Below are 13,523 nucleotides of genomic sequence, written 5' to 3'. Positions count from 1 at the left end.
AGAGCAGAGTTACTAGAAAGAAAATCAAAATCCTCAGTTTATTAATCCTCAGTTTATTAAACATATGCTTATCCTCAACTGGGGTTAGCTCCCAGGTGCTAAAAACGTTAAATGTGTTTTCTTGGCTTAATTGATGAACATATAGATACCGTTGAGTTGATAGCCTTAAATTTTGGCCATTTGACTGCTGAGAAAAATCTGACTCAGTCTGAATATGGTAGTTGTGTGTGTGGGGAGTGGTTCTGAAGAAATTGGGTGCCACAAATCCTGTCAATTACTATAAAAATATATTTAGAGTAGGATATGACACACACCTTCCATATTTTATATTAATAATCTATTAAACGTTTAATAGCAAAAAATATTGCACTAAATACCTTTGAGAACAAAACAAAGTGAGATTTGAATTTCTTGTTACCTATGTAACAAGGCTATGTAAAGGGGCCTTAATAGTTTAAAGAACACAGTTCATTCTATTCTATTCTATTCTATTCTATTCTATTCTGACAAACCAATTCTTTGTTTATTTAAAGGATTTATACTTGGCTCTTAAGCTATAAAGGCTTCCAAAATAGCTTACAGTTCAATAAAAACTAGACCGTCCCTACATTCAAGCTTACAATCTAAAAAGATATGATGTAAAAGGGGAAAGGAAGGGAAAAAGAAAGAAAGAGAACTCAAGCACTACTTCTTAATGTTACAAGGTTCTTATAATGACCAGATCAAATGAAACTGTAATGTAACTGGATGGTATTGGGTCATATTAGAGATATTTTTTAAATATGTTAACTCATATATAAATCTATTATTATTATTATTATTATTATTATTATTATTATTATTATATCATAACCGACTGGGATGGAAACAGCTCAGTATGGGGAGGAGCCACTCTCAATTATGAAAACAGGTCAACTATAAATGAAAATGTGCTCATCTTTTCTCATCAAGTTAGAAAGGTTTTTTTTTTGTCATTTATGATAGCACTCAATGAAGAAATAAATCACAGTTCTTATTTTAAGTTTCATAAAAACCAAAACACCTGTTTTAATATTGGAGCATGGAATGACAGCTGGGGTGCTGGTGGGAATTTGTGTGGTTGACAGTTGGAAGAGGGATTGGGTAGAAGGAATTGGCTGGGAGGGAATGGGTTTAGGAGATTACTAGTCCATCCAAGACAGTTTATTAAACATACGTTTTCATTGTTCCTCAGATAAACACATTTTTCTGTAGTTAGCCCTGTAATTGTCAGTGAAACCCATGCTTAAAGCAATCTGAAAACCTACCCCCAATACCTCCATCGTGCTGTTTGCACAATAAGACTATGACAAGATTAGTAAGGTGTCTGTGCCAAAATCATTTTATTACGTCCACTGTTCACCTGAGATTTTTTTTTATCATGCTCCATCTCTGTAGGAGAAATTTACTTTTGCCTTCTGCTAGTATGAACAGCCATTTTATTCAGTCCTGTCAGCCATCTGATCCACTGTCGGCAATGCTCATGTATAAAACTGTTTCTTTTTGGCAGAGGTGAGGATCCCCCATAATCCTTGGGTACAGATTTCTTCCCTGCCCAGTGAACATCAGTTGCTGTTTTCTCAGAGTTCAAACAGGGATTTGACGTTGATGCTAGACGCCTATTTCTCCCTTCAGCTAGTGCCTTGATTGCCGTGGGTGTGTTATGGGTGAAATGGCTGCATCAGTGCTCTAGACATCTGATAAGAGGGTGCTGCTAACATTACAGTTTATATAGGGCATGTGCTCTCTTTTCCACCTTTTAAAAGGGTTATATTTTGTTTTCGGGTGACTGATTTTGCTCTATAGCGTAAGCACTCATATAGCCCATGTGAAGTAGAGAATGCAAAAGAAGGTAGCAATGGGCTTCCATCTACAAAGAACCCAACCCTTTTATAGGATATGTGTTTATATATACATTCTACCAGCCTGACCATCATTGCTCTCAAATGTATTTCCTAACCCTGCTATCTGAAAGTCCTTAAGCGAAGATGCAGGGGATCACATTCTGTCTTTTGTATAGGTTTGTTCGTGGATACTATCTTATTCGTGCTTGCTGGCAAGAAATGCTCTAATATGGAAATGATTTTCTGCTTGGTCCACATTTTTTATAAGTCATCCCAGCATTTCCAGTAAAAAATCATTTCTTTTATCAGCCAGCTGTGGGATAGAGGTTTGTTGGTGAAATCAGTGGAAATTTAGTTCTCATATTTTATTTGGGGGCAAATCCCCCCTGGCCGAATTATGGCATTGTTCACTGTTACTTGATCTAATTTGTTTGCCACAGTGATTAGATTATTTTTGCTTTTACAGCGTTGTATGTCTCTAAGCTGATAGCAGTGATTTCCATCTCTACTCTTGGTTTAGAGGCTCCAGTCAATGTAGCGGAGTTGTACATTCTTTGCATTTTAAAAAAATTAAGTGGATGCACTTACCTTGAATAAATGAGAAACAACCACATACATTATTCTGTAATAAGATCTAATGTCAATGATCCTTAAGTAGTCTAAGCATTTTAGCCATGTATTAGAGTTTAGTGGCTCTTAATAGATTGAATCCAATCTGTGTGATTGGTCCAACCAGGAAAGGGTATGTGGAATGGACAGTATTTGAAAACATTTACAGGTCATTCCAATTATAATGCTGCATGCTAATTTTTACAGCTGATTGTGATCAGGGCAATTATACCCTGCACTCAAGAATAAATTAAATCTGAATTCTCTGTGGTGTATATGGTTTGCATAATTCCATATTGCTAACTATGGAGGTGTGATTGCGAGCTATGGAGGGCAGAAGGCCTCCCCTTTGGAAAAAATCCCACTCAATTTGACTTATTTTCTAGTTTCTGAGAATTTTCCAGGCACTGTTCACTTACCTGTCAAGCTTTTTTCCACAGTTGTAAGGACTAGAAACTTGATTTATTTGAGGAAAACTAGCATGGTACAGTGGTTAAAGAGCTAGACATCCTGCCCGTCCATGAAGTTCATGCAGCGACTTTGAGCAAGCAGCTCTTTTGAGCTTCGTGTTTATGCTGTCTTGGGCTCCTTGGATGGGGAAGGCAGAATACCAATATGATAATTATCACATTATGCACTTGTGCAGTGGTATGATGGGACACTCAGATCCTTAGATATAGATAACTGGTAACCGTCACAGATGACTGCCTGATCCAGAACATGTTCATTTGGAAGTCAGTCCCATAGATTTAAATGGAGTTTTTTCTAAGTACATTTGCTTAAGATTGCAATGAAGCATATGTTGAAATGTGATTGAGCTGACTAGGCAGGAGTTTTGCTTTATGATTTTATATAAATTCATTCATTCTGAAGTAGAGATGTGAAGGCTCGGAAAAGACCCCAGAAAAATTCAGGAAAAAAACAGTCCCTCCCTCCCCATTTTTTCCCCAAAGCCTTTTTTGTCCCCCCCCCCCAAAAAAAAATTAGAAAAGTTGAAAAAAAATGAAGAAAAATGGATTATGGGATGTTTTATTTTAGCATGATAAATAAAATGTTTAAGACAAGGTGTTCAGATATTTACTTCTCCAAATGATTTCTATAAGCTATGTACAGTATCAGATTATTACAATTTCTGTGCACCAAGGACAAGCAAGTCCTAGGTTGAAAACTGAGACTACAACTCTCAACTGCAAGAGCAAGATGTATTTCTGCCTCCAGGGGGGCACTGCCATTGAAACAGAGACTGAAACTGATAATGATAGCTATAGTTAAGAAAATAAATCGGATTAAATTTCATGCATATTCATTGAATCTTGGTCGCTCCCTCCCTTTCTCTCAGTTCTTTTTATGGGAATGGGTGCTTTATGTCTGCTTGACACTTTGGAAGACTAGCGGAGGCATAAATAATTTTCTTTGTTACTAATGTTGATGTTTTCTTCTGTTTGTTTTTAATTATGTTTTACCTGCTTATAAACTGGCAAAACCAAAGAGGTTTCTTACAGTTCAGGTGTTACTTACAGTTCAGGAGCTTGTAGCTCCATTTTAAAAAGTAAATTCAATTTGTAATAATTGTTTGAATACACTGTACTTTTAATATTTATTTATTTATTTATTTATTACATTTATATACCACCCTATAGCCGAAGCTCTCTGGGCGGTTTACAAAAGTTAAAAACAGTGAACATTAAAAACAAACATACAAAAATTTAAAACCATTAAAGGCATAAAAACAACAATATCCATTTAAAACAACTATTCTGGGGTCAGTTAAAAACTCAGCATATGTTTTAACTGCCTGGGAGAAGAGAAAAGTCTTGACCTGGCGCCAAAAAGATAACAATGTTGACGCCAGGCAAGCCTTGTTGGGGAGATCATTCCATAATTGGGGGGGCACCACTGAAAAGGCCCTCTCCCTTGTTGCCATCCTCCAAGCTTCCCTCGGAATAAGCACTCGGATGAGGAGGACCTTAGATGTTGAGCGTAGTGTATGGGTAGGTTCATGTCGGGAGAGGCATTCTGTCAGGTATTGTGGTCCCAAGCCGTGTAAGGCTTTTTAGGTTAAAACCAGCACCTTGAATTGGGCTTCTTTTATTTATTTATTTTATTTATTACATTTATATACCACCCCACAGCTGAAGCTCTCTGGGCAGTTTACAACAGTTAAAAATGACAAACATTAAAAAGTATACAAATTTTTAAAAAAACACCAGAAACATAAAAACAACAGTATCCATTTAAAAACAACAATTCTGGGGTTAACGAACTTAACGTTGTTAAATGCTGTTAAAATGCCTGGGAGAAGAGAAAAGTCTTGACCTGGTGCCAAAAAGATAACAATGTTCTGGATTCAGAAAACACGCCAACCTATGGTTCAAAAAACAACCCATGGTTCAACAACAACCCACACTCAGTCACTGAGTGTGGGTTAGCATGTTGTGCAAACTCAATCAATTTGTCGGCATGCAAAAAGTACACATTGTGCAGCTGTAGTTGGCCATAGCTATCTGTTTACGGACGCGCAATTTCACTTCATGCAATTCAGTGTTTCAGCAATTCAAGCACAGATGAGTCGGGCTCTCCATTCTTGTTCTCTTTCCCACAGAACTAGAATACGTTTCATTAGGTTGTTTAAAGACAGGGCATTCTGTCTTTGTACAGCGCTATTAATTGCCCGTTCTTTCGGTTGGCTCCATGCCCAGAAGCTGCTTAGCACAGTGCTAACTTCAGGCTATGTGAAGCCACCCTGCCCCAAAGGCAGTAGTCTTACTGAAATTCTGCAACTCTTCTGCCTGAGAAGGTCCATTTGGTGAAATTCCGCGATAATGTAGGGATGAGCTGAAATTCCCTGAGAAACGTTGCTTGTTTTATGAGAACTCATTTGGCTTCCCTCGAAATTCCTTGGATGTTTTGCCTGGACGGAAAATCCCAAATTTGCTTTAAATTATCCTAGGTGAAATTTTGATGGCAACTCTAGCTAATCCTAATTCTCTCATGGATGAGGGTGAGTAACATCTGACAAATGTGGAACATGTTATGGATCAGAGCTGGCAGGTTCATTGTAGATCTCAGGCCACTGAAAAGGCAACAAAGATACTGTTTTTTTCAGTGCTTTAACCACAGACTAGTGTTTAGATTAGACGCAGGGGTCCCCAACCCCCAGGCCACGGACCGGAACCGGTCCATGGCCTGTTAGGAACCGGGCCGTACAAGTGAGCTGCTTTCACCCTCCACCTCCACCTCAGCATACCTGGGTGCGGGGTGCTATCTCGCCTGCCCAGCCGAAGTGAAGCCAGCATGCTGGGTTGGGTTGGGGCGGCTTCGGAACGACGCGCCTGGCCGGAAGCCGCTCTGGGAGAGCGACTTCCGGGTGCGCCATTCTGAAGCCGCCCGCTCACCCCAGTGTCCTGGCTTCGCTTCAGCTGGGTGCCCACCCGGGGGGGCGTTGAGGGGTTTTTTTTCCCCCACGGACCAGAGGGGGTGTTTGAGGGGATGGTTTTGGGCTTCCTAAAACCATCCCCTCAAACCACCACCACCCGGTCTGTGGAAAAATTGTCTTCCACGAAACTGGTCCCTGGTGCCAAAAAGGTTGGGGACCGCTGGATTAGAGAGTGGATTTTTAAACTGCTGCTCCCCCCCACCCTTCACACACTCTTTTCTCCTTATTGTGGATATTGTCATAAGGCACCCTTCTGCAAAACTGTGCCCTCTGGACGTTTTGGACTACAACTTTCAGCATTCCTGATCATCAGCCATGCTGCCTGGGACTGATGGGAGTTGTAGTCCAAAATATCTGGAAGGCATGAGCTAGGGAGAGGCTGTCTTCACATATATTTAATATTTATTATATTAGCTTAGATCTAAAAAAACAGTGGAAGAAGAAAATATATTAGCATTATTCTGTGAACTTTTGCACTAGTGCAGCGGTTCTAAACCTGTGGGTCGGGACCCCTTTGGGGGTCAAATGACCCTTTCACAGGGGTCGCCTAAGACCATCGGAAAACACATATTTCCGATGGTCTTAGGAAACTGTATTGACTGAACTATGTCATGTATCATCTTTTGTATTATTAAAGTTATTGTTATGTATTATTTTCATTAGCAAACCATCCCATGACAATGGATCGTGTAGAGAAGAACGAAAATAATTTTATGGTTGGGGGTCACCACAACATGAGGAACTGTATTAAAGGGTCGCGGCATTAGGAAGGTTGAGAACCACTGCACTAGTGGAAGACTTTTCATATCACAATGTATTGGAAGTTGGATTAAAAGTATGAAAAAAAAAAAGGTGAATAAGGAAGACCCAGGCCATAGTATATAAATCCTAGAGGCCCGTACAAAGCCTTGAGAGCTTGTGCAAACAGAAGAACTTCTCTGGGTTTGGGGCACTTTTCTCACACAACAACACTCGTCTGCTAGGTCAGAAATCACCAGTTTAAATTAGCTAAAGGAAAAGTTAAAATATCTGATTTTTGTACAACGCTGCATGACTTTATTTCATAAACAAATCAGGGACATACAAAAGTGTTTCCTCAGATTGTGAGAAAGAGACCAAAGGCGCAATCCTATGCATATTTAGACAGGAAAACATCCTATCATTCATGGCTGGCTGGGGAAAGATGGGGGTTGTAGGACTTATTTGTCTAAACATGCATACGGTTGTGCTCTAAATATAATTTGCAATTTTGAAAAACCATAAAAAATATCTCCAAGCGGGCAGTGGATTCCACCCATATTTTTGTCTGTAAAATAAAGGGGGAAATATGTAAACTGTATTACAGCTAGATTTAAATTTGGTGTAATTTTCATTTCTTTTTTCTCCTTTTTTTCGTTCTTTTTGTTTGTTTGGCAAATCAATATGATCTTGTTTATTTATTTTTTATAAAAGGATAGGCCCTTTTGTAAGTGGGAGAGGATTTCTGCTAGCAGAAGAGTATCTTTGTATCCAACCATAGTAATATGTAGACCTGTTGTAAAGACAGCTAGATGTTAGATCGGACGTATTTTCTGATTCCCAATTGCTTGACACTAGCAACAACAAATAGGCCTTTTCTAAATTATGCTACAGATTAGGAATTCCAGCTGTAGATTTGAACTTGTACATGCAGGAGAGAATTGGCTCCATCCCCCAACCATTCTTTTGCACCTAGCTCTGGTTATGGTTCTAGTAAGACACAAAGTAGGCCTCAGAAGCTTAAAGTCTGTCTACCAATGCTTTACCTCATCCATAACTCATGTTAAAGTCATTCATTCATTTCATTTATTGCATTTTTATACCGCCCAATAGCCGAAGCTCTCTGGGCGGTTTACAAAAATTAAAAACTACAACAATATTTAACAATGTACAAATCAACAATATCACAATAATATTCAAAATATACTAAATACGCATGTAGAGCAAAACAAACCAGGTAAGGGGAAAAAAAGCCTTCAGCTCCAGCCTTGCTTTAATGTCTCCAGGTGGGGGGGGGGGGAGGGGAGCAGGCGGAATAGCTCACCCTTGATGGTCCAGCTTCTAAACAAAACCATCTGCCTCTGATCCATAACTATTTTTGTTATATTTACTTGCTTCAAAGGGAATCTAGATTATTTTCAATAAAGAAAAATGAAGGCACTTAATGGTATTTTAAAACCTGATGGATTTTTGTACATTACATAAATGTAGTGAATGTATTAAAGCAGGGGTGGGCAATTTCAGGGATCCTCCAGAAATTTTGGCCGGCAACTCCCACCTTTGGCTATTCTAGCTAGGGCTGATAGGACTTTGTAGCCCAAAACATCTGGGGGCCTCAAATTGCCCACTCTTAGAAGATAGGGACAATGGCCGGCTTGAAGAAATTCCTCCAGATTTCTGTATGTGTTTCTAATGTTTTTCTACAGTCCAACACATTTTTACAGATGATGGGATATTGTTTTCCCCAGGATTGATATGACTAAGGCAGTGAAACTTTCCTTGTGTTCTGTTTTCTAGCTCACAGTTAATGAAGCAGCTGCTCAACTGTGTGTAAAGGATAATGCACTGTTGACCCGGAGGGATGAGCTCTTTGCGCTGGCACGGCAAATCTCTCGAGAAGTTACATACAAATATACTTACCGGACCACCAAGTAAGCTACATTTTTTCGCAACGTGCTAGCGTTAATGGGTTTTATTGGGAAGTATTAAAAATCTGCTTTCATTCTTGTTGCAGTGCAGTCAGGATTTGAGTCTCACAGCCCTGGTTTGTACACATGACTAACTGTAGGTGTGGTGGGGAGGTGTGAAAGTGTGCACATTCCCACTACACCTGTGATACAATCATGTGTAGGCATGTGTCACACAATCACCCACCATTTTTTGAGGGGAAAGGATTACACAATGTGTCTGTGCATACAGCTGCATCTCACATTATGTGTAAGTGTATTGAGGGAATGGGCATATTTGTGCTTCCCAACCACTGTTTAAAAATAATCTTTGCAGAAAGCTGTACTTTTCAAAGATCTGCTGATATCCATACAGTAAAATCGCAAGATAAAATCTCCCCTCTGAGGTGCTAGTTTTTTTTTTATAGGGAGTTTTTATATGGAGAAACATTGAAACATGTAAACTCTACTTCTGCTGATTCTGTAGTTTAGTTGTAACACAATTGTTTGTGAAACTATCCTAAAACCAATACTTAGACCAGTTAAATTTGCTAAGGGCACATGTTTAGGCAGAAAAATGTCCTACAACTCCCATCTTTCCCTAGCCAGTATTCTATGGTGGCTGGGGAATGCTGGGAGTTGTAGTACTTTTTTTCTGCCTAAACAAGCATAGGATTGCGCCCTAAATCTTTCTTTCATGGGGAAGGAGTATTCCAAAGATTTTTTCTGAAGATAGTGTATACTATCTAGTAAAAAAAATGTGTTTTCATCTCCTAGGTCTAAATGTGGAGAAAGGGATGAACTGTCACCAAAGAGAATTAAGATAGAGGTACTGTACTTTAACTTGTTCTGTTCAGTTGTAATTACTAGAACTGAGTTGCATAAGGGAAAATAAAACCTATGAAGTCTTCATTAGACTGGGAATGGATATGTTCTGCCCCGTTCCCCAACTAAGAAACCCTTAAAATGCAATGCATTCTGAATTAAATACGATTCAGTTTTCCTATGGCTCTGTAGATGCCAATTAGAATAGAGGTTCATTGGAACAAGGCAGGGAACCTTGTGGAGTCACCTGATGAGAGAAGAAAACTAGAACAGTAATCAAGATGAAATAGATATAATATGATTACAACAACACCCCTGCAAATCTTATGTCAAAAAATATAAGTGGCTTGAAACTTTTGTTTGACTATTTTGATAATATTCATGTGGAACTTTCCTTTCCATTCAATAACGTGTTCACACCAAGCCATTTGCACACACAGAACTCCTATCTTTATTGACATGGCTGAAAAAGATATTGCAGATGGGGGAGTGCTTCTGCCCAAAACCTTGCTAGACTGGGGTGGATACTCTCAAGATAAAGAACGGTCATATTAATTTTCTGAGTAGATCAAATCCAAGTCTTTTTTCCACACAAGACTTGGAGAGAAAATATCGATTTGAATTTAAATATTTCTCTTTGAAATATTGGGTTCTTTCTGTTGCAGAGGTGGGAAACAACTAAATCCACAGATGTTGGTGGATTACTGCTCCCATCAGCCCCAGCCAGCATAGCCAATGATGAGAGATGTTGGGAAGTAGAGTCCAATAACATCTGGAAGACTGCACATTCCCCATCCCTCTTTAATTGGAAACACTTAGTTAGGAATAAAATTGATCTGGTGGGTATAGAATCTGATATGTTTATCACAAGGATCCTCATAGAATCATAGAATAGCAGAGTTGGAAGGGGCCTACAAGCCCATCGAGTCCAACCCCTTGCTCAATGCTTCTGTCGCAGTAAAGGAAATGGAGTGTCATGTGAAGTAAACATTATTCCAATGTAGTTTCCTGATCTTTCAGCTGTTATAAGTTACCATCCTCTGCATTTTTGTTTGAGGAGTCTGACTCAGCAACATCATGTGCCAGCAGGTAATGCTAAGCCAAGAATCCTGCCTTAATAAGACAGGATCTGTATGAGCACCATGTAAGTGCATGCGGACTATTTGCTCTGGCTTTGCTCCTTCCTTCATACCAATGGGGAAAGTAATCAGAAAGCCACAATAAACCATTGCTTTTTTATTGATCCTGTTCAGAAGACACACTAGGCCATTGTGATTAAGCCTTTTGAACTAAACATTATGGCTTAGCGTGTCATGCAAACCATGACTTAGCGTGTTGTTTGAACCATTCCTATCCATTGTGGCTACATAACCATGGTTTAAACACACTCACTAACCATTTGCTGCCTAACCATGGCTTAGTCTGTTGTCTGAACAGACTCATAATGTGGGACCTGGTAACTGGTTAATTGCTTCCAAACAAGCCAGGATTTGTAAGCCATCTTTTAAGTACACTTTAATTAAATAGGATTTTATGGCTTAGCGTTACACACAACCAGTGGTGGTCTGAGCAGAGGTCTTGTCCTGTGATCAAGTGGCCTAAACATAAATGTCTTTGTTTTTTTGTGTTTCATTGTTAACAAACCTTCCTACTCGTAGGAAACAATTCTCAAAGAGTAACGCTTTCCAGGCCCTACCTCTCGGTCTAATGTACCAAGTTATTGCCATTAGGAAACAATTTCCAGATAGTCAGAAGACAGTTTTCTGTCTCAGCTACAGAGCTAATGACTACATGCAGCAAACTTGTGGAGATTTCTTCAGTATTTCATTTTAAAATAGAACAGGTTTTTATTATGTTTTAAAAAATCGGAGTGGCATACAAAGAAAGTGTTGCTTAAGATGAGTAGTAGAAATTTCCTTGGGTCTCAGAAATCTCATAGAACTTTCAGATTGGAAGGGACAGAGTGCATCAGTTAGACAAATCAGCTATCTAACAATAAGAGATCCTATACCTAAAGTATTCCTGACAGATACTGTCCTGTCTAGATGCTTTGCTTAATTTTCAAAGAAATGTATGTCACATGGTTGGAAGTGCTACTCTCCAACAACAACACCCCCAAAAAACCCAAAACCAGACTAAAGCTCTTCTTAGCTTCATGGAATGCATTGCACAATTCTTTGGCTTCAAGTTGTAGTTGGGACACTCTTTCTAATATTTAATTCAAATCTGTATCCCTGGAGTTTTCCTTCTCCATTCTTTAGACAATTACAAGCGGTCAGCATATCAGTTCTGCAAATGCATAGGAGATTCTTTTCTTCTGCTTTTCACCCAGTTGGAATCTTTTACAGTTGTAGGATATAATAAATAAAGTCTCTCCACTTCACAGGAATTTCCTCCTTATAAATATTTTAAAGTGTGCTGAAAGTTGTTTCGAACAACTGTACGCTGCACTAAAGTAAAATGATTCTTTCATGATTGATGACATAGTTTTGACTAGTAATGCAGGTTGCAGGCTTTAGCTTCACCATCACTTTTACTTGGTTAGGGAATTAGATATCCATTGCAGCTGGGTGGCGCAGAACGGTAAAGCAGCAGTTTCTGCAGCCGAAACTCTCCCCACGTCCTGAGTTCAATTCCAGCGGAAGCTGTTTCAGGCAGCCGGCTTAGGTCGACTCAGCCTTCCATCTTCCCGAGGTCGGTAAAATGAGTACCCAGTTAGCTGGGGGAAAGGTAATAACGGCTGGGGAAGGCAACGGCAAACCACCCCGCTATAAGGCCTGCCAAGAAAACGTCAGCGAAAGCTGGCATCCCTCCAAGAGTCAGTAATGACTCAGTGCTTGCACTAGAGGTTCCTTTCCTTTTCCTGCAGCTGGGCAGCAGTTAATTTTGCTTTGGTGCTGGGCTTCCTTTGCCACCTACAATTCCAGTTACAGTAGCATTTTAGGAAACTGCTTATTTTGAACACAATTTGGTTTGTTTGTTTGTTTGTTTGTTTTGTAACTCAACCTGGGAACCTTCTGATGGAAAGGATATAAATTCCTTGAATAAACAAATGGTTTTTTCCCCTTAAGGGATGGCATGTTTTTAATTTGATTAGTTTGTTGACAGTGGATATTTCCCTCCCATTGGACTAAAAACAGAAAGGCAAAGTGAAGAAAAAAAATTAAAGTGCAACTTAGATATTTCTATCAAGGCCAATGGGAATTTCCAGGGTATTTTGAAAGTTCTGTTGCTTTTTTACACTTATATTAAGGGGGATAATTGTTGTGACCCAGTCCACTAAAAGTGTTAAGTTACAAAATACCAAACACCTGTGTATTCCAAATATCTGTGTATTTAAAATAAAATATCTAGGTGTCCAAAATTGCCACTTTTCTAAAAGTCACGAATATGTTTCCAGTATTCCTTGTTTGCATTTGCTATGGTAACATATATCAAATTCTGACAGTTCCACAAGTATATTGCCCCAATTTATATTTGCTGGATGCATTTTGACTTCTTGGTGCTTTTCAGCAGCTTATAATTATTTATGTAAGTTGAAATAGATCCAAATAGATGCCCTTCTCAGTTATTCAGGCTCCTAGTGGCTGGCAGCTGGCCACATTGGATAATTCAAATGTTCTTCTCTTCCCTCTGTAGTTCCTGTACCAATCTACAAGAGGAAATTGAATGTTCTTAATACTTGGATATTTTGAATAAATGGGTGCTATATGTATATGTTAGATACTCTTATCTTGAAAATCTTTTCGGGACTACCCTTTGGGAGGGGCCATAGTTTAGTGGCCAAGCATTTGGTTCGTGCGTGGATTTAATCCTTGTCAAATCAAATTAAAACGGTCTCGAAAAAACCTTTGCCTGGCTTTCCAGAGACCCTTTGCCAGTTAATGATCTAATGCAGTATAAGGCAGGTTATTATGATCATTGATTGTAACATCAGTGGATATAACGTAGAGTATTCAGAGTGCTTCCAGAGGGGCTTAGCTGCTAGTGCTATCAATCAAATTGCCATTGGGCAGCTGTTCTGGGGGTGGGATGGGGGGATGGAAGACAGTGTCTGTCCATCCCCCGCCTAAAATTCTATAAATGAGGCAGGATGATTGTATAATA

The 13,523-nt window shown here is 39.2% G+C and overlaps 1 protein-coding gene across 4 annotated transcripts in view; it reads left to right on the top strand.

The window, feature by feature from the left end:
* Nucleotides 1-13,523, top strand: part of NAB1 (NGFI-A binding protein 1) — a 51,138-nt gene that overhangs the window by 21,335 nt on the left and 16,280 nt on the right. For 3 of the 4 annotated variants that reach the window (XM_063116252.1, XM_063116250.1, XM_063116249.1), the window contains exons 3-4: nt 8,443-8,576; nt 9,369-9,420. The exons of the other annotated variant lie outside the window; for it this stretch is intronic. In XM_063116252.1, coding sequence (XP_062972322.1) covers nt 8,443-8,576; nt 9,369-9,420 — 186 coding nt within the window. The remainder of the gene's footprint in view (nt 1-8,442; nt 8,577-9,368; nt 9,421-13,523) is intronic. 4 annotated transcript variants of the gene reach the window in all.

The sequence above is a fragment of the Elgaria multicarinata genome, chromosome 2 (genome assembly GCF_023053635.1).
Source record: "Elgaria multicarinata webbii isolate HBS135686 ecotype San Diego chromosome 2, rElgMul1.1.pri, whole genome shotgun sequence".
In the NCBI taxonomy this organism is placed as follows: Eukaryota; Metazoa; Chordata; class Lepidosauria; order Squamata; family Anguidae; genus Elgaria; species Elgaria multicarinata.
The sequence above is the reverse complement of the archived record's forward strand: the minus strand, read 5'-3'. Positions and strand labels throughout refer to the sequence as shown.